At 44.2% G+C, this 24017-nt stretch overlaps 1 protein-coding gene across 4 annotated transcripts in view; it reads left to right on the forward strand.

Annotated features, from left to right (window-relative positions):
• Positions 1–5297: 5297 nt before the first annotated feature.
• The window catches only part of OAT (ornithine aminotransferase), a 29621-nt gene continuing 10901 nt past the window's right edge, over positions 5298–24017 (forward strand). The window contains exons 1-4 of one of the 4 annotated variants that reach the window (XM_038410887.2): positions 5298–5455; positions 13129–13355; positions 20369–20593; positions 20706–20801. In XM_038410887.2, coding sequence (XP_038266815.1) covers positions 13157–13355; positions 20369–20593; positions 20706–20801 — 520 coding nt within the window. In that variant the 5' untranslated portion in view covers positions 5298–5455; positions 13129–13156. Of the gene's footprint in view, positions 5456–13128; positions 13356–16660; positions 17141–20368; positions 20594–20703; positions 20802–22019; positions 22083–23179; positions 23259–24017 lie in introns of those variants that run through there. The other 3 variants (XM_043518645.1, XM_038410891.2, XM_038410892.2) reach the window with 3 other exon arrangements.

Genomic DNA, 24017 nt, shown 5'->3' on the forward strand with positions numbered 1-24017 from the left:
GTATGAGCTATTTAGGCCTGCGGATTTAAAGGCTGGTGCAAGACTAATGTTGCTTAAGTTAAATAAGAGTCTCATTCTACAAAATCTGGGTAGAATGTAGCATTCAATATCTTAGTTGGAAGAGTTGGAAACAGTTCTAGCGAGGACAAAGGCATACTTAGTGTGACTCTAATAAGCTGATAAGATAACATATCAAATGAGGCAATAAAATGCCAAAGGTCTAAATATCAGGTCCAATTTTGCAGGCACTGATTTCAATGGGAGTCTGCTTGTGCAAGGATTGCAAGATCTGGTGCAAGCTTATACCAGGGCTGCATTTGAGCTGTTAAATGTAAACAATTGTCCTACGGGGTAGATATGCCATTCCTTGTTTTTCAGGCCACTTTTTCATGTGTGTGTGAATCACCTCAGAACATAGCTTTAACTAGAAAGAAAGTGGTTTCATTGCATCCTGAAACACAACTGCTTTAAGAATGATGGTAGGAATTTTACTTAGCACAGTATTGCTGCTTATCTGTCAGCTGATGTGGTTGTGAAACATGTACTGCAGTTTAGTACTAAGGGCCCAATCTTGCAGCACTAAGAGCCCTTAATTCCCATTTATTTCAGTGGCAGATGTTGGCATTCTCCGTTTTGCAGCAGCAGGCCATAAAGAGGCAAAGAAATATTAGCAGAACTGATCTCAAATATATGTATATTTGTTAAAAGCATAGTCTTTTGTGGTACGCTCCCATTCATTCCACAGAATGCTGACTGTACATAGGGAAAATGTTTCTCGGAGGGTATTGTTCTGTAAATTTATGAGCAGTGCTGCTCTCTGATTGCCAAGGTTTGAACAATGTAGTAAGAGGCTATGACAGGATTCAGAAATGTTTTCAAAAGCAGGAAGATATGCTAATTCTCTATACTGTCAACCTCGTATAACTTGTTTTCTCTCTGGAAAAAATGTACTGCATCAGCAGACTTGTCAAGGACAGTTTATGAGCAAAAACAAGAGGCCCCAATAAAAGATCACTGTTTAGACTTTGTTTTTCTGATAACAATGAGAAGATAAAAGTAATTATGCTAAGTAGTTTTCCCAGTCTCTCTTTCTGTTCAGAATAGGACTAGCATATTTATCAAGCTTACCTCACAGTTCACCAATGAATTTAAAGTTTTTTCTGGTTACAAAATGCTGTCTATAGGTAAAATTTAACATGGTGAAGCACCAGGGTCATGTAAGGACAGTGGCTAATTATACCTTCCTCCCCACCGGTGCCTTCCTGTCTAACCCCAGCTGAGAGTTTGTCAAGGGTGAATACCTCTCAATTGTCTCTCGTTATGAGGATATCACTCATTTTACTTTCCATACTTATCTGGTATCCCTTCATTTTACTGCTGAAAATTTACATCAGAAATAAAAATCGTGGGACTGAGGTTATAGCAAGAGTTATTTACACCAAAAGAGTGACTCTCACTGCTTCCTGCATGAATACATTTGTGTCACTCTTTTTGGGTTTTTATCACACATTTGGGCAGGTTGAGAGAAGTGAGCCAGTACTGGGAATGACATTGGCACCAACCTCATTTTCTGACCCATAACACCTGCCATAGGTGGCCAGCTGCCCTACATATATTCCTCTTACATAGAGGAGGTAAGACCACCTCAAGAACCAAAGAGAATCTATTCTCACATCATTTATTTTCATTATCTAAAATAGAAGCATCCCCATTAGTCAAGATTCTTTACTAAAACACTAATAGATTTTTCTTCACCAAGGGTCCATTTGTTCTGGCTCAGCTATCCTCGGCACGGGAATATGAGAGAATAGTGGTGATGGTGGCAAAGTTGGCTTTTCACCAGTCTGGCATCTCTCCATGTTCTGAGGTTATTCAGGATCCACCCCAGCCCCAGACATAAGTTATATCCTTACACTTACAATCTTACACTTGGCTGTCCATCATCCCTGGGTACTATTACAACAGAAAAGAGTAGTCGGAGTTCAGTGGTGCTTTGTTCCTCCACCCCTTTCTCAGCCTATCCTTTATGCTGGAGGCTGCAAAGAGGGTGGGGCATAGAGCCTACAGTCTCCATCTTGGCTCCCCTTTCTGCCAATCCTGGACAAGGTCTTGACGGTAGCATCTCATCACACCTAGAAAACAAAGTCCGTTTCACCCCCAGTGATACTAGCAACAGTATGGGGAGTGCTCAAGGCAGTCTCTGTGGCTCAGCCTCTCCTTTTCTTACCTAGCAACGGAAGCATCCTTCAGGAATGCCTTTTGCTGGCCCAATTCCATAACAGAGGGAATAATCTATTATTCAGTCAGTGTGGAGGAAGGTTTTACAGTCAATACATTCTGCATGTAAATATACCACAATTCACATGATAAAAAGGGAATTCAATAGCAAACTTAATGAATCACTGACAAATATTTATGAAAAGCCACAGTTAACAAAGTAGAAAAAGATTAGGGAAAAGCAAATGTACTCTTTTTGAAAAAAATGGAAAGAAGAGTAATCCTGGCAATTACTTTCCTATAAGTCTACCTTCTGTCCCTAGTAAAATAATGAACACTAAATAGTAGAAAAATGTGTAGAAGATGACTAAGTGTGTAGAATATGACAGAACCACAAGCAGCAGCATGGGTTGATGATAGCTAAACTGTATATTTGTTTGCCTAATGACTTCCATTCTAATGGGCCTTTTTCAGTTTCTCATAACTTTCTCAACTTTTTGCCTTTGGGGATGAAACTTTCCAGAACTGATTTCTATCTGAAGCTGCTTGGACCATTGGTATAAACACCAAAACAGTAGTGTAGATGGGACTCTAAAGACACTAAAAATTCCCTCAAACACACAGAACTTCAGTTATCCATATGCAAGGCCTGATTAACAAACTCCTACTCATGCCTACCGACTAGAAAGTATGTAATACGGAAAAAATAATTCTGCATTTGAAAGGGGGACTAGATACTCTAGTTGAGTAGCTCTCATTGCAAAAGCTGCAGGCCTCGGATAGTATTTTTTGTGTGCTGCATGATGACCATGCATAAATAGTACAGTAATTGGAAAATAATCCGGACTGTGGTCTCTAGTCTATGATCCTACAGGGCAGCTGGCAACTGCTGGTCTCTCTCATCAGTTGTGTGCATCCTGTAGTTGGGTTCCTGGCATGTGGTGCATGACACATTTGCCAAAGCAGCCTACGTGCATCAGTTCAGGGCCAAGCAGCACTGCCAAGTTGGTCTTTGTATAAGGACTAGAAGTGGAGGTTGAAGGAAGGACAGAGAGACTGTTTAAGGCGACTCGTCTGAAGAAGAGAGATTGGTGGTAGAAGGTTTCAGAGTAGCAGCCGTGTTAGTCTGTATTGGCAAAAAGAACAGGAGGACGTGTGGCACCTCAGAGACTAACAAATTTATTTGAGCATAAGCTTTCATGACCTACAGCCCACTTCATCGGGCAGACAGCCAAAAACTGAGTGAGGGGAGGTGAAGAGAATGGGGAGGAGAGTAAACCTCAGGTGAGAGAGGGGGAGCTGGGGAAAGGCCCCCAGGAAGAAGAGTGGGAGCTGGGGGGAGCGGGCCAGGAGTAAGGCCCAGGGAGAAAAAGGGGTTGCTGGGGAGGGGAGTGAGCCCCAGGTGAAGAGGGGAGCTGGGGGGAGCGGGCCGGGAGTAAGGCCCAGGGAGAAAAAGGGGTTGCTGGGGAGGGGAGTGAGCCCCAGGTGAAGAGGGGAGCTGGGGGGAACGGGCCGGGAGTAAGGCCCAGGGAGGAGCTGGGGGGATCGGGCCAGGAGTCAGGACCAGGGAGGAGCTGGGGGGAGCTGGGGAGGGGAGTGAGCCCCAGGTGAAGAGGGGAGCGGGCGGGGAGTAAGGCCCTGGGGGAGCGGGCCAGGAGTAAGGCCCAGGGAGGAGCTGGGGAGGGGAGTGAGCCCCAGGTGAAGAGGGGAGCGGGCGGGGAGTCAGGCCCTGGGGGAGCGGGCCAGGAGTAAGGCCCAGGGAGGAGCTGGGGGGGGGAGCGAGCCCCAGGTGAAGAGGGGAGCGGGCGGGGAGTAAGGCCCTGGGGGAGCGGGCCAGGAATAAGGCCCAGGGAGGAGCTGGGGGGAGCTGGGGAGGGGAGTGAGCCCCAGGTGAAGAGGGGAGCTGGGGGGAGCGGGCCGGGAGTAAGGCCCAGGGAGGAGCTGGGGGGATCGGGCCGGGAGTCAGGCCCAGGGAGGAGCTGGGGGGAGCTGGGGAGGGGAGTGAGCCCCAGGTGAAGAGGGGAGCTGGGGGGATCGGGCCGGGAGTCAGGCCCAGGGAGGAGCTGGGGAGGGGAGTGAGCCCCAGGTGAAGAGGGGAGCTGGGGGGATCGGGCCGGGAGTCAGGCCCAGGGAGGAGCTGGGGAGGGGAGCGAGCCCCAGGTGAAGAGGGGAGCTGGGGGGATCGGGCCGGGAGTCAGGCCCAGGGAGGAGCTGGGGAGGGGAGCGAGCCGCAGGTGAAGAGGGGAGCTGGGGGGATCGGGCCGGGAGTCAGGCCCAGGGAGGAGCTGGGGGGAGCTGGGGAGGGGAGCGAGCCGCAGGTGAAGAGGGGAGCTGGGGGGATCGGGCCGGGAGTCAGGCCCAGGGAGGAGCTGGGGAGGGGAGTGAGCCCCAGGTGAAGAGTGGAGCGGGCGGGGAGTAAGGCCCTGGGGGATCGGGCCGGGAGTCAGGCCCAGGGAGGAGCTGGGGGGAGCTGGGGAGGGGAGCGAGCCCCAGGTGAAGAGGGGAGCTGGGGGGATCGGGCCGGGAGTCAGGCCCAGGGAGGAGCTGGGGAGGGGAGCGAGCCGCAGGTGAAGAGGGGAGCTGGGGGGATCGGGCCGGGAGTCAGGCCCAGGGAGGAGCTGGGGAGGGGAGCGAGCCGCAGGTGAAGAGGGGAGCTGGGGGGATCGGGCCGGGAGTCAGGCCCAGGGAGGAGCTGGGGAGGGGAGCGAGCCGCAGGTGAAGAGGGGAGCTGGGGGGATCGGGCCGGGAGTCAGGCCCAGGGAGGAGCTGGGGGGAGCTGGGGAGGGGAGCGAGCCGCAGGTGAAGAGGGGAGCTGGGGGGATCGGGCCGGGAGTCAGGCCCAGGGAGGAGCTGGGGGGAGCTGGGGAGGGGAGCGAGCCGCAGGTGAAGAGGGGAGCGGGCGGGGAGTCAGGCCCGGGAGAGGGGAGCGGGCCGTGGGGACCAGCTGGAGCAGAAGCCGGAACCGCTACACGGGGAGAGCGCGGCAGCGGGCGAAACGGGGCGAGCCCCTCGACAGGAGCGGGGAGTGGCGGGAGCCAGGGGGCAGGGGCGGTTTGGTCGAGCCGTGATTGGCGACGCGTGGCCGAGGTAGCCAATGGGCGTGTCGCTGGCAGAACTTGCCCCTATGGGAGGTGTGACGTGGCCGGGGCCTAGAGCGGTGACAGTTGCCGTGTGCGAAGCCTCCGCCTCTTTCTCTTGGGTTGCGGGCGGAGAGGCGGCATCGCGCCGGTGCTGAGGGGTGAGTGCGGGGCTGGGGGCTCCCGGCGCAGCGACGTGTCCGAGGCCGCGCCGCTGCCTTCCCCCGTGCCGGGGGCCGAGCCCGGCGGCCACGGGGATTCGGCGGCCGGTGCCAGTGGCGGCCTGACCGCAGCCCCTCAGACCCACGGGCCTGGCTGCTCGCCCCGGGGGCCCTGGCGCTGCCCCGGCTGCAGCGAGCTCCGGTCCCGGCAGGGGCAGGTAGGGCCGGGCGCTCGCACTGGCGGCGGTGCCCGCTGCACGCACATCCGGCTCCCCCGGGGGGAGCTGGGCGCATCCCATGGAGATGCAGGGGCGAAGCTGGGCTTGCCTGGGCGACGCTGTGGTCGCCAGTGGCCGTTTGTGTTGCTGCGGCCGCCCTGGTGCCAGGCACGGGCGAGGTGTCGGCTCTTCCCGGGAATCTGCCCCCCACCTCGGGCCGGGGGTTAAACCTCCTCAGGCGCCCCGGGCCCGTTTCCAGAAGCGATCCGGGCACTTGGAGCAGGTCTCCCTGAAAGGCAGCGGGATGCAGGTTCCTCAGGCCCTTGGTGCTCTGAAATCTTTACCGCAGGGCCCCTTCTTCCTCCGTTCGCCTTTTTCCCTTCCCTGGTTTGCTAAATTCTTCCTCTGCATATTGCTCTCAGCAGCAAGTCCTAGTTCACACCGTCCCGTGGGCTTCACGCTCCCCTTCTCCCCTAGTCTAATTGCTAAAATGGTCAGCAATTCAGTAGTTAATAGGGATATTGAAGTGTCATCACTGGGTTTTAGCATTAATATCCCACTGAGATTAATAGGGGGAGGGAAATGTTGCCCTTCTGAGTCATTGTCTCCTGCTGTCTTCTGACTCAGAGGGACACCACTGCATCAGTTACATTCGGAAGACTTTCCTCTTAACTATGAGGGCTATAAACTCGATTATAGCCAGTCTGAATCTATTCTGTGGATCACATGAATACATCAGATGAGCCATGTATTTGACATTCTGGGCTAGTGGAAACTAAATGAAGGGGAGAGCTCAAATCTCATTGAGAGAGACACCACAACCTACCTATTCCTCCAAGATGATAGGACATGGGGCCTTACAATCAGTTATCTTCTCCCTTGGCTGTGTAACATTAGCCTCCCCTGCTGTTTACATCCTCAGTGTCCTGCTTTTAACTTGTCTTTGATAGCTCTTGGCAGAGAAGAGAGTGATGGGACAATTGCCCTCTCACAAATGACCCAATTATTAGGTCTCTTTAATGATGCATATTCCTGAGCCTGATTCAGGTGTGATGTAATTTTTGTGAAGGTAATCTTGTTTGGAAAAGGTTTAAATAATACATAACCAGCTGTAGCTGTTCCTCCTGAAAGCTTGTGTCTTGTAGCCAACCAGTCTGATCTGAGTCTTTAGAGACTGAAAATATTTCACTGATTTCTCTGCGTTATATTAATTCTCACGTAAAGACATAGACTTACAACTTGGGATGATTTTTTGATGCTTTAGTAAGGGCAGTGAACAATAGTTCAATTTGTATGTGAGGACTGCAACAGCACTCCCTCGTGAACATTCTTTGTAACTGGGTGAAGTTCTTTACATGTTTTCTGCAGTCTGTCTTCCATCCTCGTCCAGGAACTGCTCTCCGTCCACTTCATCAAATGCTTTTGCCTAATAACTATATTTGATGTGGCCTCAGCATAACTCAGTTTTTCTCCCTCCCAGAGCTCTTACCAAGTTCTTGGTTTTTTTTTTTCTGGTTTACAATACTCACGCAGGGCACGGCACACATGATTGTTGGGTTGTTGCCTCCCCATTGTCTGGGCTTCTAAGGAGGATTCTTTAAAAAAAATCACAACTTTCAAATCCATTTCAGTGTTGCTGATTGACATTTTTCTTCTTTAAAGGAAAGTAAGAGGGAACCCAAACCTAACTCATAATGCCTAAGGCCCTACTATTTCACAGTCCATTCTGGTCAATTTCATGGCCAGAGGGTTTTAAAATTGGTAAATGTCATGATTTCAGCTGTTTACATCTGGAATTTCAGGGTTTGTAACCATGGGGGTCCTGACCCAAAATGGGATGGGGGGGGGGGGTTGGACTGCTCTTAGCCCCAGCTGGAGTGGTGGGGGGGCATGGAAGCCCCAAGCCTGGGCTGCCCCAATCTCCGGCTTCAGTGGCAGAGGGGGCGATCAGATTTCACAGAGGAGGGCTGATTTCATGGTCTGACACATTTTTCACAGCCGTGAAATCGGTAGGGCCCTAATAATGTCAAAAGGTAGCTTTCTAATAGATGGCATGTACAGCTTAAATTCCCTTGTCTATTCTGGAAATTTTCCCAATGTAGCTGTGCTCTTAGTAACACTGGCTACGCTACTAGGGAGGTGTGTTGAGGGGCCTGGCTCTCATGGACCAGTCACATTTGAGTAGTTAAACCAGATGTAATTTTGACTGATGCAATTGAGCTGCATTTCAGTTATCTCTTTGCCCTTTCTATTTGTAAAATCTCTTTATATGATGTGTGTTTTGAAAAGCTAACACAAAGCTAATATTTAACAGCAGGGGCGATGGCTGGTAAGATGCCTAGAATTGAGAAATTCCAGATAGTCTCTTATTTTGAAAAGAAAAATATTGATTTTTTTTAAAGAGCTAATCATATAGCATCAGTTTCTTTGAACAATAAACAATAGGACTTTAGCTTTACTTATAAGTGGAGCTTTGGGAGTTCATAACTGTGGAATTTGCTGCAAAATGCATCCCTTGTTTTAAAATCGTCCAGCAGGATCTAAGCTTAATGTTTTTAGCCCTTATGAAAACTTTTTCAAATATGAACCAGAATGTAAACCAATGCTTTTTTTTTTTGAGTCTACAGACAGCCTGAAACTCTGAAGTGTGAACTGCCCGCATTTGTGTCCACTATTAAACTCTGTCATTTGACTAGCTTTGACAATGTGCTTTTTCTGCTGTGCAGCACAACCTCCCCCCTGCAACTGTCCTTGCCCCAGAGATTTCCCTCGATTTCACTGAGAAATCCAAAGGTGGGGGCTGGTTTACTGTTTTTCTCTCTCTCTCTCTCTCCTCTTTCCATGCCCAGTGAAGGGGTAACTGAAATCTGATGAGGATGAACATATCAACTGTTTCCACAAACAATTTTAAAGCTTATTCATCTTTATTGGAGGTACTGCCAGGTAGCAAGAGAGCTAGTTGATTTGGTGAAGAACAAGGAGTTCAAGCCTCACAGTGTCTCACCTTTGGTCCTGTTCAAAAGGAAATAATAAAACAGATGTATCCCTTTCACAGTGCAAAGACTCAATTTCCTTACATTTTTTACACCATCTTACACACATCTCCAAATGCTAAAAACCCAAACTGTCCTCCTACTCACTGCCAAAATATACTGTGCCTCTTGTGACATCTACTGCAGTGCAGTCGTGTTACATTAAAGATCCACAAAAAGAAAAGGAGTACCCATGGCACCTTAGAGACTAACAAATTTATTAGAGCATAAGCTTTCGTGAGATACAGCTCACTTCATCGGATGCATTTGGTGGAAAAAGCAGAGGAGAGATTTATATATACACACACACACACACACACACACACACAGAGAACATGAAACAATGGGTTTATCATACACACTGTAAGGAGAGTGATCACTTAAGATAAGCCATCACCAGCGGGGGGGGGGGGGGGGGAACCTTTCATGGTGACAAGCAAGGTAGGCTAATTCCAGCAGTTAACAAGAATATCAGAGGAACAGTGGGGGGTGGGGTGGGAGGGAGAAATACCATGGGGAAATAGTTTACTTTGTGTAATGACTCATCCATTCCCAGTCTCTATTCAAGCCTAAGTTAATTGTATGCAGTTTGCAAATTAATTCCAATTCAGCAGTCTCTCGTTGGAGTCTGTTTTTGAAGCTTTTTTGTTGAAGTATAGCCACTCTTAGGTCTGTGATCGAGTGACCAGAGAGATTGAAGTGTTCTCCAACTGGTTTTTGAATGTTATAATTCTTGACGTCTGATTTGTGTCCATTCATTCTTTTACGTAGAGACTGTCCAGTTTGGCCAATGGACACAAATCAGACGTCAAGAATTATAACATTCAAAAACCAGTTGGAGAACACTTCAATCTCTCTGGTCACTCGATCACAGACCTAAGAGTGGCTATACTTCAACAAAAAAGCTTCAAAAACAGACTCCAACGAGAGACTGCTGAATTGGAATTAATTTGCAAACTGCATACAATTAACTTAGGCTTGAATAGAGACTGGGAATGGATGAGTCATTACACAAAGTAAACTATTTCCCCATGGTATTTCTCCCTCCCACCCCACCCCCCACTGTTCCTCTGATATTCTTTTGTTTCAGAGTAGCAGCCGTGTTAGTCTGTATTCACAAAAAGAAAAGGAGTACTTGTGGCACCTTAGAGACTAACAAATTTATGAGAGCATAAGCTTTCGTGAGCTACAGCTCACTTCATCGGATGCATCCGATGAAGTGAGCTGTAGCTCACGAAAGCTTATGCTCTAATAAATTTGTTAGTCTCTAAGGTGCCACAAGTACTCCTTTTCTTTTTCTGATATTCTTGTTAACTGCTGGAATTAGCCTACCTTGCTTGTCACCATGAAAGGTTTTCCTCCTTTCCCCCCCTGCTGCTGGTGATGGCTTATCTTAAGTGATCACTCTCCTTACAGTGTGTATGATAAACCCATTGTTTCATGTTCTCTGTGTGTGTGTATATAAATCTCTCCTTTGTTTTTTCCACCAAATGCATCCGATGAAGTGAGCTGTAGCTCACGAAAGCTTATGCTCTAATAAATTTGTTAGTCTCTAAGGTGCCACGGGTACTCCTTTTCTTTTTGCGAATACAGACTAACACGGCTGCTACTCTGAAACCTGTCATTAAAGATCCAAAATCTTGGGACAGAGCAAAACTGAATTCAGTAGCAAAATACAAGAGAAAGTGTGCTAATTGTTTTATTTTCATGTTCTTTAAAAAGCAAAAATCCATAATTTCTCTGAAGCTGCTGCAGAATTTCTTGTCTGCTGCTTTGGAATGGCACAGAAGCCAGGGTCCAATGCTCCAGAGTTTAGGTCCAGGTTGCTGCAGAATACATTGAAAGGAGAGTTGCAACTTTTGTTAATTGGATCACTTTTCTGAGTTAGTTAGAACCTTTTGTGTTTCAGTCCTTGTTCATTGGCAGCTGAGTTAAACCCCAGTGAAATTAATGGGGCAGTTCATACCTTATAGCTATTGGCTCTCTGCAAACTCAGGCAGTTTCTGATTTGTAATATCGTATAAAAATAGAATACTTAAAAGGAAAATGGTTTCCCAGCAGGTTTATTATACAATGAAAATTATTGTTTTAAAACTTTAATTGTTCTTAGACTTTAATTCAGATAAAACTTTTGCCCTAATGAGGAAGCTGAAAGCTTCAAATGGAAATCTTTTAAACAAGGTGGACTCCATTGTGTAACGTTTAAAAAAAAATTATTGGCCGTTTTATAGTTACCTGTAACTTTAACATGAAATGTGACTCATATCAGTTTTACTGACCTAAATTAATGCTGAGTTTTTATTCTATCCAGCAATACTATGTAGTATTAGAAGAATCTTGGTCTCCTCTAGTTGCAGTAGTGTAACTGAAATTTGTAAGTGCTGGTTCTCTTCATCTCATGAGGAAAAGCTTTAAAAGACTAGACTCTGTTTAAACTTTGTTGCAAAATAGAAATCTGAAAGAACTAATTCAACTTTTCTGAGGCATCCATCATAGAATTTAAGTAGGTAAGTTCTTAAACTTTTGCCTTGCATAGTGTCTACATATCTTAAATTATCCTATGCATTTAATTTGTTATTTACAGGAGGCTGTAGTTGCACCTCAGAAATAAATAATGAGCCCTATTTTTTCCCCACATCACATCCTATTGTTTTCTCTTAACTGTTCTCCCTCTGGTTGGTGTGTGGAAAAATCTACACAGAGTGAATCTAGGAACATTCAGCTGTACCCTTTGTCAGATGTTTTACAGAATTTGAATGGAAAAGTAGTACTGTGCTACTCTCCTGTTGAAATTATATAATGGTTGTTTTTTCCTCTGAAAACGCAGAGAATCTGTCCGCTCTGGAAGCATGGAAAACACAGAAAATGTCCTGGAAACTTCTGTAAAACTGGTTGTATAAGTGAACTCTGCCCTGATATTATCCTTTGATGCTAGCATTTCAAGGTTCTAACATGTTCTAACATGGATTAATTGTTCTTTTAGAAAGTTCGTTCTGTTTTGCATAAACATGTTCATTCTCTGGCACAATGTCACTTTCCACCTATTTAATCTTAACTTCAGAAAAAAATAATTATGCTATTAAGATGGAAAATTCCATTCCCCACAAAGCTGTCAGTGTGGAATGGCTTGCATTTTTAAACAAAGCATCCGATGAAGTGAGCTGTAGCTCACAAAAGCTTATGCTCAAATAAATTTGTTAGTCTCTAAGGTGCCCCAAGTACTCCTTTTCTTTTTGTTTAAGGAGAGGCTTCTTGTGCTCTCAGAGTAGTCTTATTTTGCCATTTCATTTTTGTCCTCAAGAAGTAATCTCTCAGGTTTCCAGGTAACTCGTACCTCTAACTTTTGTGTTTAGGAAATGACTAGAGTTTAGATGGGCTTCTCTATTGCACAATTTGAAACAAGATATCTGAAGTCATGGGTTTACTGGAGAGTTATAAGAATGTAAGACAAACATTCATATCCAACTGCATCTATTCAGTAGTTAATTATTCAAGTAACTATCAGAATTTCTGTAGTGAAGTCCTTTCATGAGTCTTTTCATCTTAGCCATTGATTTTTGTCCTCTAAATGAAGCAAAGGGTTCCATTTGTACTTCTTAAGTGATATAATTTTTAAAATCCATATCCTTTATTTACAGACGGATAAACTTCATATGATGAAAGTACAGGAAAATTTATATGGAAGCACAAATTTCACTTCCAAAACTCGGGCTCGCCTAAACTTTGTGTAGAACTGTTTTGCCCCTGTCAAACTTGATAGTACTGTCATCTAAGCTTTGGGTCAGAACTGGGCACAAGTTTTGCCTACTTCTGAATTGTTTTATTTACTTTCTGATCTTATGTTAATGTTTTTAAAGGATACGCATTTTCCTCATCTGCTGAACTATAGAATAAAAATTATTATTGATTTTATGTATTATCATTTGCCTTTTTATTTATATTGTATTTTTTATTATCTTACTAAATTCAATTAATACAATAAAATACTACTGTAGTTTAAATGGTGCTGATTATTGTTTTCATGAAAATAAAACAATTCATTTCTGTGAAGCTGCTCCAGAATTTCTAGTCTGCTGCTTTGGAATGGCGCAGAAATCTGGGTCCCATGCTCCAGAGTTTAGGCCCAGGTTGCTGCAGAGTACATTGAAAGGGGAGTTGCAGCTTGTGTGCATACACAAGAACTTAATCATAGATGTTAACTTTCTGTAGGCCACTGAAATATAGTAAATGAAAGCAAGAAACTTGTTTTAGCAGGTATTTGATGTGGGTACTACATTCCTTGGTACTGAGTATAAACTTTTTCAGTTGAATTGCAAAAGTTGTAAATTCTATAATCCTGGTGGAATAGGCACTTGAGTCCCTGCAAGGATTTCCTCCACAAGTAGAGTATGTTGGTTCTAAAGTGTCAATTTTCTCTTTTCAGATCTATAACAATATACCTGAAGTCAAGAATGTTTTCCAAACTAGCCCACTCGCAAACCTTTGCTGTTCTGCGCCGTGGTGCTCATGCTTCAGTGAGTGCTTCTACAGTAGTTGCACCTAAAAAAACCAGCCAGGGAACTCTGTCCTCCGAGTACATATTTGAACGTGAAGCTAAATATGGTGCACACAACTATCATCCCCTACCTGTTGCTCTAGAAAAAGGAAGAGGTACTGTATCTTGTTTTGTCTTTATGCTGCACAAGAAAGTGTGATGCTTCAAAACTTTTTAGGGATGTTCAGGATTTTAAAAACTTGAAGGTTGGCACATAATTTGGTTGCATCCAAGACAGCTGATGAAACCTAGGATTTGTCTACACAAACAAACACTTAGTTTGCAACAAGCTGGGGTATAAATCTACCCAGCACTAGCCTGCTGTGCACTAATTGTACATGTGTTCCCTGCCATTGCACCCTAAAATTGGGGTAGATCATACCATACTATGGAATTCTTAGTGTGTTGCAGCAGGGTCCCCCTGGACACTTAGTGCACAGAAGATTAGTGAGGGGTAGATTTATACCCTAGCTTGTGTAGACAGACCCTCTGTTGGTAATGAGGGATTGTGCAACTAGTGACTTCTAATAAACTATTTGATTTGCTTCAATTCAATCTGAGAATCTAAACCTTAAGAGATCAAACCTTGATTGTCCAAAAAGTTTTATGTGATTGCTTATTTCAGTCTTCATTATAAATGCTTAATATCTAGACTGAGTCTTGCTATGAAGTCTAAACTGACAATGGCAGTTGGTTTGGCACTGCAAAGCTGGTATTTAGGGTGGGATTTTCAGAAGCATTTAACTGATTTAAGAGAAGTCCCATTGACTCTGTGAGGTTTGTGCTCCATTTACTTAAATGCTTTTGAAAAATAATCCTTCAGTCTTTTTTTGTTTGTTTGTTTTTTGTTGTTTTAAAAAAGCCTTAATTGGAAGAATTCCTCATCTTTAGTTAAGTTAGAATGTAACTTATTTGAAAGACTCATTATTCTTGTTAAGTAAGGAGTTTCTTTTGCTGAAGATGAGAGCTTGTTTCCTTACAGCTATTTCCTGAACCTTAAACAGTTTTTACACATTTTTACTAGAGTAAGGAATAGGCAATGGTATAGGAGACACTCTGGCACCCCCTTATTCAGCACTGTCATATAATTAGGATATGTTTTGTACAAAGTATGCCTTGTGAGATATCATTCTAAAAGTCTTGATCTGCTAGACATTAATATCTCGTTGGTTTCTACGTGCTATCATATTTGAAGTTAGGCTATGTATGTGTTACCTAAACATGTTGTGAAATTGAAAACGCCCATAAGCAGCCTTTCAAGTACAACAGAAGAAAGGCCAGACAATGATAATGGCTTTATTGAGGAAATGCACACAACACAAGGATTATCCCAGGAACTGTGTACAATAGAAACTTCTCATAGATAGTACTGCACAATGGGGACTATTTGACCCAGGTCACAGCAAAAGAGCTTTCCAGCAAGTGGGAAAAAGATATAAAAGGGGGAAATACCATGATGGTACCTCCCTACACAACACACCTGGAAACACCTGAGGAACAAAGACTGAACTGGAGGAAGTGATGGTCACAGGCTAAAGGGATTTCTAGCCTGTGTATGAAAACCTGGGAAACCCAAGCTGCAAAGCAAAGGCAGCTTGTGCCTTAAGAATCTGCCAGCCTGTTTATCACTCAGGGTGAGAAATTGCCAATTCATATCCTGCCTATCTAGTATGTTAAGCTCAGTTTGTGGTTTTTGTTTGTTTACTAGGTAATCTGCTTTGATCTGTTATCACTTAATCTATTTTTTTGTAGTGAGTACATTTATTTTATGTTTAATTCAAACCAGTATGCGTTTGATTAGGTGTCTGGGGAAAATCTCAGTTTGGTTACCACAAGTAAGCTTGTCAGCAAGTTAAGGAAGTATGGGCTGGATGAATGCACTATAAGGTGGGTAGAAAGCTGGCTAGATTGTCGGGCTCAACGGGTAGTGATCAATGGCTCCATGTCTAGTTGGCAGCCGGTGTCAAGTGGAGTGCCCCAGGGGTCGGTCCTGGGGCCCGTTTTGTTCAATATCTTCATAAATGATCTGGAGGATGGTGTGGATTGCACTCTCAGCAAATTTGCGGATGATACTAAACTGGGAGGAGTGGTAGATACGCTGGAGGGGAGGGATAGGATACAGAAGGACCTAGACAAGTTGGAAGATTGGGCCAAAAGAAATCTAATGAGGTTCAATAAGGATAAGTGCAGGGTCCTGCACTTAGGATGGAAGAATCCAATGCACCGCTACAGACTAGGGACCGAATGGCTCGGCAGCAGTTCTGCGGAAAAGGACCTAGGGGTGACAGTGGACGAGAAGCTGGATATGAGTCAGCAGTGTGCCCTTGTTGCCAAGAAGGCCAATGGCATTTTGGGATGTATAAGTAGGGGCATAGCGAGCAGATCGAGGGACGTGATCGTTCCCCTCTATTCGACACTGGTGAGGCCTCATCTGGAGTACTGTGTCCAGTTTTGGGCCCCACACTACAAGAAGGATGTGGATAAATTGGAAAGAGTACAGCGAAGGGCAACAAAAATGATTAGGGGTCTAGAGCACATGACTTATGAGGAGAGGCTGAGGGAGCTGGGATTGTTTAGTCTGCAGAAGAGAAGAATGAGGGGGGATTTGATAGCTGCTTTCAACTACCTGAAAGGGGGTTTCAAAGAGGATGGCTCTAGACTGTTCTCAATGGTAGCAGATGACAGAACGAGGAGTAATGGTCTCAAGTTGCAATGGGGGAGGTTTAAATTGGATATTAGGAAAAACTTTTTCACTAAGAGGGTGGTGAAACACTGGAATGCGTTACCTAGGGAGGTGGTAGAATCTCCTTCCTTAGAGGTTTTTAAGGTCAGGCTTGACAAAGCCCTGGCTAGGATGATTTAACTGGGACTTGGTCCTGCTTTGAGCAGGGGGTTGGACTAGATGACCTTCTGGGGTCCCTTCCAACCCTGATATTCTATGATTCTATGATTCTAAGTGTGCATGGTCCTCTTCACATTGAGGGAGAGGCGGACCAGGTGTTAAACCTGTATACTGGCCAGATTCATCCAGGGAAGGATGGTACTGCTCTAGGACCCTAGGCTGGGAGGCTGGTGGTTATAGAGCCTGCATGTAACTGCAGCTGGGTACTGTGTCCCTATCTGTGTGAATGCTGGTGAAAGTGCAAGCTTTGAGGGCTTTGCAGCTTGTCACAGCAGTACAGTGTATGGGGGAGCCAAGCCTTGTGGGCCAGAGGGCTCAGTGGTATCCCAGTTCCAGGTGGCACCCCAGGGGGAACCTGTCACAGTGGTGTAGTCGGCAGGATCATTTGCACAGCTTGTTACTCTGAGTGAGCTTTGCACTGGTGGTGATTTTTAAGTGTGGTGGCTAGAGATCAGTCAAAGAGGTTATTTTGTGTTTTGATTATTTCGGCAAAGGAAGTAGGGACAGAAAAGCGGCAAAATGAATGAAAGTTAAACTGGTAAGAAGCTGGAGCTGTGCAGACTGCCGGCAGAAGAGAGAAAAAGAACACAAAAGACGCTTGGAATTAAAACAATTACAGATAAAAGAAATGGAAGCAGAGAACGTCGGACAAGAAGCTACAAACCGAAGAGCCATGGAAACAGAGGAGGCTAAGCAAAAAGCTGAACATCAGTGTTTTGGAACTGAAACAGACAGAGGCTGACAAAGAAATGGTGATCCAGAAATTAGCTATGGAGGAAAAAGAGGAGTGCCAACTGGACTTGATAGAGAAGGAGAACCAGAACACCCACACGCCAGTGAGTCCCATCTCTCCAAAAATCCACAAATGGGAACGGTTGTGTCCTGCATACAGTGAGACAGGGGACATTGCTGAATATTTCTTCACCTTTTGAGAGGCGTGTGTATTTCACCATATTCTTGAGAACCAAAAGATGCCCACTTTGATTGCAAAGTTGACAGGTAAAGCTATTGAATAAGATGCCAATTAGAGATGCTTCAGATTATGGTCAATTCAAGGAAATGGTTTTGAAACCGTTTTAGATTACACCTGAAACAGGGTAAAATTTTGAAGCCTTAAGAGAGGTGTTGGGATGAGTGATGTGGCATATGTAAACCACATGAAAGATTTGATGGAAAAGTGGGTAAGGGGGGAAAAGGTGTTACAAGCTTTGAAGGAATGTATGACCTTGTTGCTCCTGAGTATATGAAAAGATGATGTAAAGCAGTGTTTGTGGGACAAAAAAGGGAAAATGGTGAAAGAACTGGCTACTCTAGCTGATCAATTTGAGCAAATTCAAGCATCTATTGCAAACAAACCTCAGACAGAGGGGTTTAAACCTGGCAGGAAGCAGGGTTCCTATTTTACCCCTGGGAAGAAGGAGGGTGGATCGGAGGCTGGACACTTACCTCCCCAAATCCATTCCTCTAGTCCTCATCCCAAATCTCCTATAAAAACAGAGGAGCCCAGAAGGTGCTATCAGTGTAATTCCAGTTAGCATCTGAGGAATAAATGTCCTATAGTGGGAAGGAACAGGCAGCTAGATATTCATGGAAATGCTCCTACCCTGAGCACAGAGGCACCTCAGGCAATGGCTACTTATCATACAGGGTTTGTAAAAGTAGCACAAAGCCTGTCAGGATTAATGGCAAAGAATACCTGGGGTGGGAAGAGACAGGGTCAGAAATTGCTGTGATTAGAAGGAATGTTGTACAGGAAAGTGACTTATTGCCAGGACAGATTGCAGAGCTTTTATTAGTGGGAAGTTACAAAATCCTCGTGTCTTTGGCTAAAGTGCACATAGAAGATGAGGATTTGGGGGCTGTATGGTTTGTGGCAGTGGTAAATGATGATACAGTTGCTTTGTTACTGGGGAATGATTTCTTCTGTGTAGCTCGGGCTGTCAAGGAGAAATTTTATGCTGGACCCCAGAGGGAAAGGGTGAAGTCCCAGGAACTGCTGGGGGAGTGTCTCTTTAATATCTCTGCAGCAGTGCTAAACGTATGCTTCCAGGGGTGGATGTGGTTTAGGCCAGCTCCTGCTCAGTAGCTAAAGGCAGGATCTCCTCTAGGGCAGAGGGGAGTGTATTGCCTGTTAGTGAGGAAACTGTCCAGATTGCTGGCTGCCAGCAGGTTGTAGATAAGCAAGGGACAGACCTCGCTCTAGGCTGCATAGGGAGATGTGTCCTAGAGGGAAGCCTAGAGGTGGGTGATGGAATTGTAGAAACCATTGTGATGGGTGAGGCAAACCCAACTCAGGAAGGGAGGAGTGTGTAGTGCCTGCCAGTGAAAGAACTATTCAGGCTGTTATCTGTCAGCTCTTTACAGCTGAGCAGGGGATAGATCCCACTCTAGAGGGCAGAAGTGTGTGCCTTTGATGGGGACCCAGAGGAGGAAGCTGAAAAAGAATTAGTAGGGAGTACAAGAATGTCTCCTCCCTGATTACATGGGGTGTGTGTGTGGGGGGGAAGAGGGATTGCCCAGGACAGAAATGCTGGGTCAGCTTCTGTGCAGCTAGGCACCCAAACCTGTGGCTCAGGTTTTAAGAGGGAACTGTGTAACTGATCTCCTGGAGGGGAGCAGTCACACAACTGACCTCTTGGGGATAGTGAGGGGGTGACAGAAGATACCCAATCCAGGTCCCACTTTCGCAAAATGCTATTCCTGATGCACTTGTGGAAACTAACTCTGTCTCTTTAAGACAGGATGCGACTCCTACTAAAGCCTTGAGTGTCAGTGAAAATGCTAATGACGACCCCCTCATCCCCAAGAGAAAGGGGAGGAGGAAGCAATTTCCTGGTTGGGTAAGATACAGCAAGCAGCTAAGGAAAAGCTGCTGGAAGATCACAGCCCTTTAGGAAAAGGGGGTGGGGAAAGTCCCAGTGCTGGAGTGAAAAATCATAAGAAAACCCTAGGGTGGGGGTGGATTTGTAATATCTTAGAGTAGCTCCAGCTAATTACAGATCATCATAACTGTTGTATGGACATAAGTCTCTTTTCTCTTACCATGTGTGCTTTGAGTGTCTAATATTGAAACAAAATATGGTACTGAATAAAGAAACAAACCAACTCCAGTAAGTAAATTTACTGTATTTAAACACCATAGAGAAATAGAACGAATCTTGTCAGCTCACTTGTAATTTAAAACAAACAAACAAAAAATCAATAACCTCTTATACATGCCCTTGGTTGATTGTGTCACTTGACACATGTGATAACAGCTGAGTGATTCTGTCATCTATGGTTCCTATAATTCCTAAAAGTGGTTGAAGTGGTTCTGTGTCAAAGATACGTATGTAGAAGCAACAGAATTAATTTTTGTTTGAAAGGGAGAGGTTTTTAATTAGGTTGTGGTGCATAAAAGAGCAAAAACTGCTGGGAAGATGTTGCATGGACATTTTTCCCTCACCTTTAAGAAGCCAAACTAGCCCAACTTTTTACCTTCAGTTATCTTATTAATGCATACAGTTTCAATTTCACAGTGAATATGATGAAGCATGTTTGATCCATGTGATGGTGTTTGTATACTGGTCCCATTTGTGAAATCAACTGCACTATTATTTTAAAGTTGACCATCTCTTTAATCTTGTTTCAAGGTCTTCTTGCATTGATTTCTCTGGTTCACAGGTTCAAAAGTATAAATTTCTCCACTGTATTTAACTGTTGTTCCACTAAGATGATGTGGTGGTCAGTTTGCTTACCCATGCCGAAGACATTGATAGTTCACTTGAAAACTGACAGCCTCCAGTTCTGAGTGAAAAAATTGCAGGATCCCATTAAGACTATCACTATTCTTATACTTAACTCCTCTTCCAAGGTTAATCCTCTTTATCATTCCAGGATTCCAACATGGGGGAATGAGGGATACAAGTAGAAAGCAGTACTCGTGTGAGCCTGTCTAGCTTCATGGAGTAACAGCTCCACTATGGAAGTGCTTTTGCACTTGAGTGCTGGTTGGGGCATTGGTTATGTGCTGCAATAGTCTGACACCCATTATATGGCTTGTGAAGATATTGACTCCCAGTCAAGGAGCTTGTATGGCAGACCCACCATGCATTCACATTTTAAGGAATTGCCAGAATACCATATATACCAGACCCCAGGTCATTTTGTTTTGTAACTGTAGCTTGTGCTGTTGTTTACCGATGTCCTCATTTTTCTCATGTACTCATCTAACCTAAACTTTTCTAGGTATTTATATGTGGGATGTAGAAGGCAGAAAATATTTTGATTTCTTGAGCGCTTACAGTGCTGTGAATCAAGGTCACTGTCATCCAAAGATTGTGGAAGCTCTGAAATCTCAAGCTGAGAAACTGACCCTTACCTCTAGGGCATTCTACAATGATGTACTTGGTGAATATGAAGAGTATATCGCCAAAATGTTCAACTACAGCAAAGTTCTTCCAATGAACACAGGTAAAGTACTGTCCTCCCGTCTCTTTTACCCCCTACATGTAAAAGAGTTACCCTTATAAAGGACCAAAAATTACAAGTGGCCAAATTGCACATATATGGCTCTTTATTTTAGGGGTGGAAGCTGGAGAAACTGCCTGTAAACTGGCTCGCAAGTGGGCATACACCGTGAAGGGAATTCCAAAATACAAAGCAAAGATTATTTTTGCAGGTACGTGAAGTTCTCATAAGAGCTTGTTTTTCAGGAGAGAAGAGAAGATTCCCTATCACAATAGAACCCCAAGCATAGGTTAAAACACTATAGTCTTCTAGGGTATGATGATTACATCATAGTATCTTTAATGTCCCAATCTCTCCCTTTCACTGAATTGGGTTATAATGGCGGCCTTTACCTGTGGATGCCCCTGGCAGCTCAGTGCAGTGCTGCTGTTACGTCTCTGCCTCAGTTTTCCCAAATGAAGGATTTAATAAATCCACTGAAGCTTGTATATTGGACAGCACCCTTCAGGGATCTAATTTATTCAACCCCAAAGGCAGAACATTACATGAATAGGCCTCCCCCTGAGTATCTCTATCTGCAGCGAGGAGAGGCTAAATCAACCCTAGTCTGTCCACCTCAGTTATGTTCAAGGTCCCTTACCTGCAAATCCTTTGTCACCCAGAACCTTCTGGAGTCAGGGACTTCTTGGTGCTAGCTGGGAAGGGTCTCGCTTCTTGGGTCAAGGTTCCCTACAGCAACTGAACCTCAAGGACAGCATATAATTCCTTTAATCTAGGACTTCTGCTGTTACCTTATGAAGTGGTTCATGGGAGCCAGCTTTCTCTGAGATCTAGCATTCATAGTCCTTTTCTTCTGGAAACTCTTCCATCCAGGAGTATTATCCCATTGCTGGTGAGCCCCTCTCACCTTCTACCCCCCAAGAAGCCTTCTCTATAGGAGCTTTCTCTTTGTGCACTCTGGGAACTGTTCCTCTCCTAAGAGTTCTCCTAGCTTCCTGCACTGGCTGTAGATTTCCTTTTATCATGCCTAGGTGCTTCCCTCCTGATTAACTGTCTCCCAGTTACTCAATGTGCTAATTAGTCCCAAGTTTACCTGAGTTACCTCATTCCCCCTTATGGCACCTATCAGAGGTAGGCTGAGCTCTTGATCCCTTCAGAGGGCCAGCTACCCTCTGACATGGGTCAGTTGTAGGTTGTGAAATAGATTAAGCTTTAATATCTTAAATCTATCTCAGATCCCAACTGACTATCAGGAATTTTTAAAAGATTCATGTAATATAAATAACATATTTTGTCTTTTTAAAAGCAGGAGTTGAAAATTAATTCTTCTTTGCCTTCTATTCAGAGTTCAGGATACTGTTTTCTTGGCAAAAGCTGATACTGCATGTATCAACAAGACAATGAATATAGTTCCCTGTTTTGTTATTAGGTGCTTGTGATGTGATGTCATCTGTTGCAGGGGCAAAAGAACTATGAACTCAGGTCCTGGAAGGTAGAAAGTCTTCGGTTTTCCTTTCCATATTATAGAAGATACATATTCAGTGTATGTCTATAATAAAATGAAAACTTTTTTTTTTTTACACACTTTTTTAAAATTACTTTTCTAAAATCAGCTGCATGGTTGGTAGCAATTTTCACTGAGAGGCAGTCAGCCTCTTATGAGGCTACGTCACAGCCCCTGGATACCACTGCTGATGTGTTAAAGCACAAACCATATTTGCTGCCCTCACCCTCTCCAAAGCCTACCTGTCATCTTCATGCAGCTTCCAGCAAGTTAGAGGTTTCTGAAATGGCTGCTAAACCCAGAGTTCAAGACTTCAGCATAGAAATCTCAGCAGTTGGGATGAGGCTTCTATATGAGGCTTTCATACCAGATGTGGCAGGAGTTGCCATTTCGGCGATAAAACTACATTGTATACGGTCTTGATTATGTAGTGAATATAACAGGAACCTTGAGTTAATACTGGGAGCTGGAATTGCCTGATGTTACCTTCTAATGCGCAATGCATTTTATAAGCAGAACAGGGACAAGTTATTTGTGATTGAGAAAAGTGCATACATAGCTTAAAAAATTCTTGTTTCTGTATAGCTATAATTACTGAACTTTGGCTCCCTTTGGTCACGGAATGCTGTTTTAAAACAATGTTAAAATGTCAGGCAGTGATTTTGTTAAATTTATCTTTTAAAACTTATTTCTACTACTGCCGTTGTCAAGACTACTTCTGGCACTTGGTGCACCTAGTGCTTAAACCATAAACCTTTGAATCATTAGTAGAGATGGGTGAAATTTTTTGCACAACTTTTTTTGGTGAAAAATGCAGATTCAGTGGCACTAACATTTTGCAAGGTTATGTCAATTTCATCAAATTGTTTCAGTTGAAAAAACCTTTAAAAAAATCCAGTAAAAATAAAAATATTTTGTTCTGACACTTTGTAAACAACTTTCCATTTCAGATTTCCCTTTAACTTTATTTAACCCTTCCCCCACAAACATAATTAAAAATGCTTGAAATCTAAACAAAACATTTTATTTTGGTTGAAGGAAACATTTCATTTGACCCAAAACAAACATTTTTTTTATTTTTTCAGAATTGCCAGTGAACCGAAAAATCTGTTATTCGCCCAGCTCTAATCAATAGTTATGCTTTTGTAGCCTAATTGAATGCAAGTAAGTTTATAAATGCTGTTTAAATTCTGGAGTTGAGTAATACATTGTCCTCTTAAGAGACAGATGCCAGAGTGCGTGGAAGTTATAAACAATTGATTTTTTTTTTCATATATTTTTAACTTACAGTATAAATAGTGCAGTTTAACAAGTACTTTCCCATCATAAAGGGCATATTCTACTTATATGAATTCCCCATTACCATAATATCTCAGCACCTGCAAATTATCTAAAATAGAAATAATCCCTCTCCTTGTGAGAGGTAAGTGTTGTGGAGGGATTGTAGAGACAATGTCCACCTAGCTAGGACCAGGTTTTGAGGGTTTTGAACACCATGGCAGAGTACTTAAGGTGGATTTTGTACAGGATAGGGGACCTGAGAGCAGAGCACTAGGGTGATGTAGTGTTAAGTAGACAAACTGTGGCATGTTGTACCAATTCAAACCTATTTTGCTGTGTGGTGCTTTGATCCTAGATGTGTGAGTTGTAGTAACGAAGGTTACAGATCATGTATGTGTGGCTCACTATAGTAACATGGCTGCTGTAACAATCCAGGGGGTCTTCAGAACTCTGGTATTACTGCAGTGCAGGGGTGGTTCTGGCCATGCCCCTTATGTTGGGGACTAGAAGGAAGGCTGTCCACAGCTGGCTTTATGAGCTCTACAGCACCTGGGGATTTCCCCCAGGATTCCCAGCTGGCTAAATCCGCTGATTTTTATGGCCCCTTTACACCAGCAAATTGGCACAAAGAGTGGATTAATT

The sequence above is a fragment of the Dermochelys coriacea genome, chromosome 7, assembly GCF_009764565.3.
Source record: "Dermochelys coriacea isolate rDerCor1 chromosome 7, rDerCor1.pri.v4, whole genome shotgun sequence".
In the NCBI taxonomy this organism is placed as follows: Eukaryota; Metazoa; Chordata; order Testudines; family Dermochelyidae; genus Dermochelys; species Dermochelys coriacea.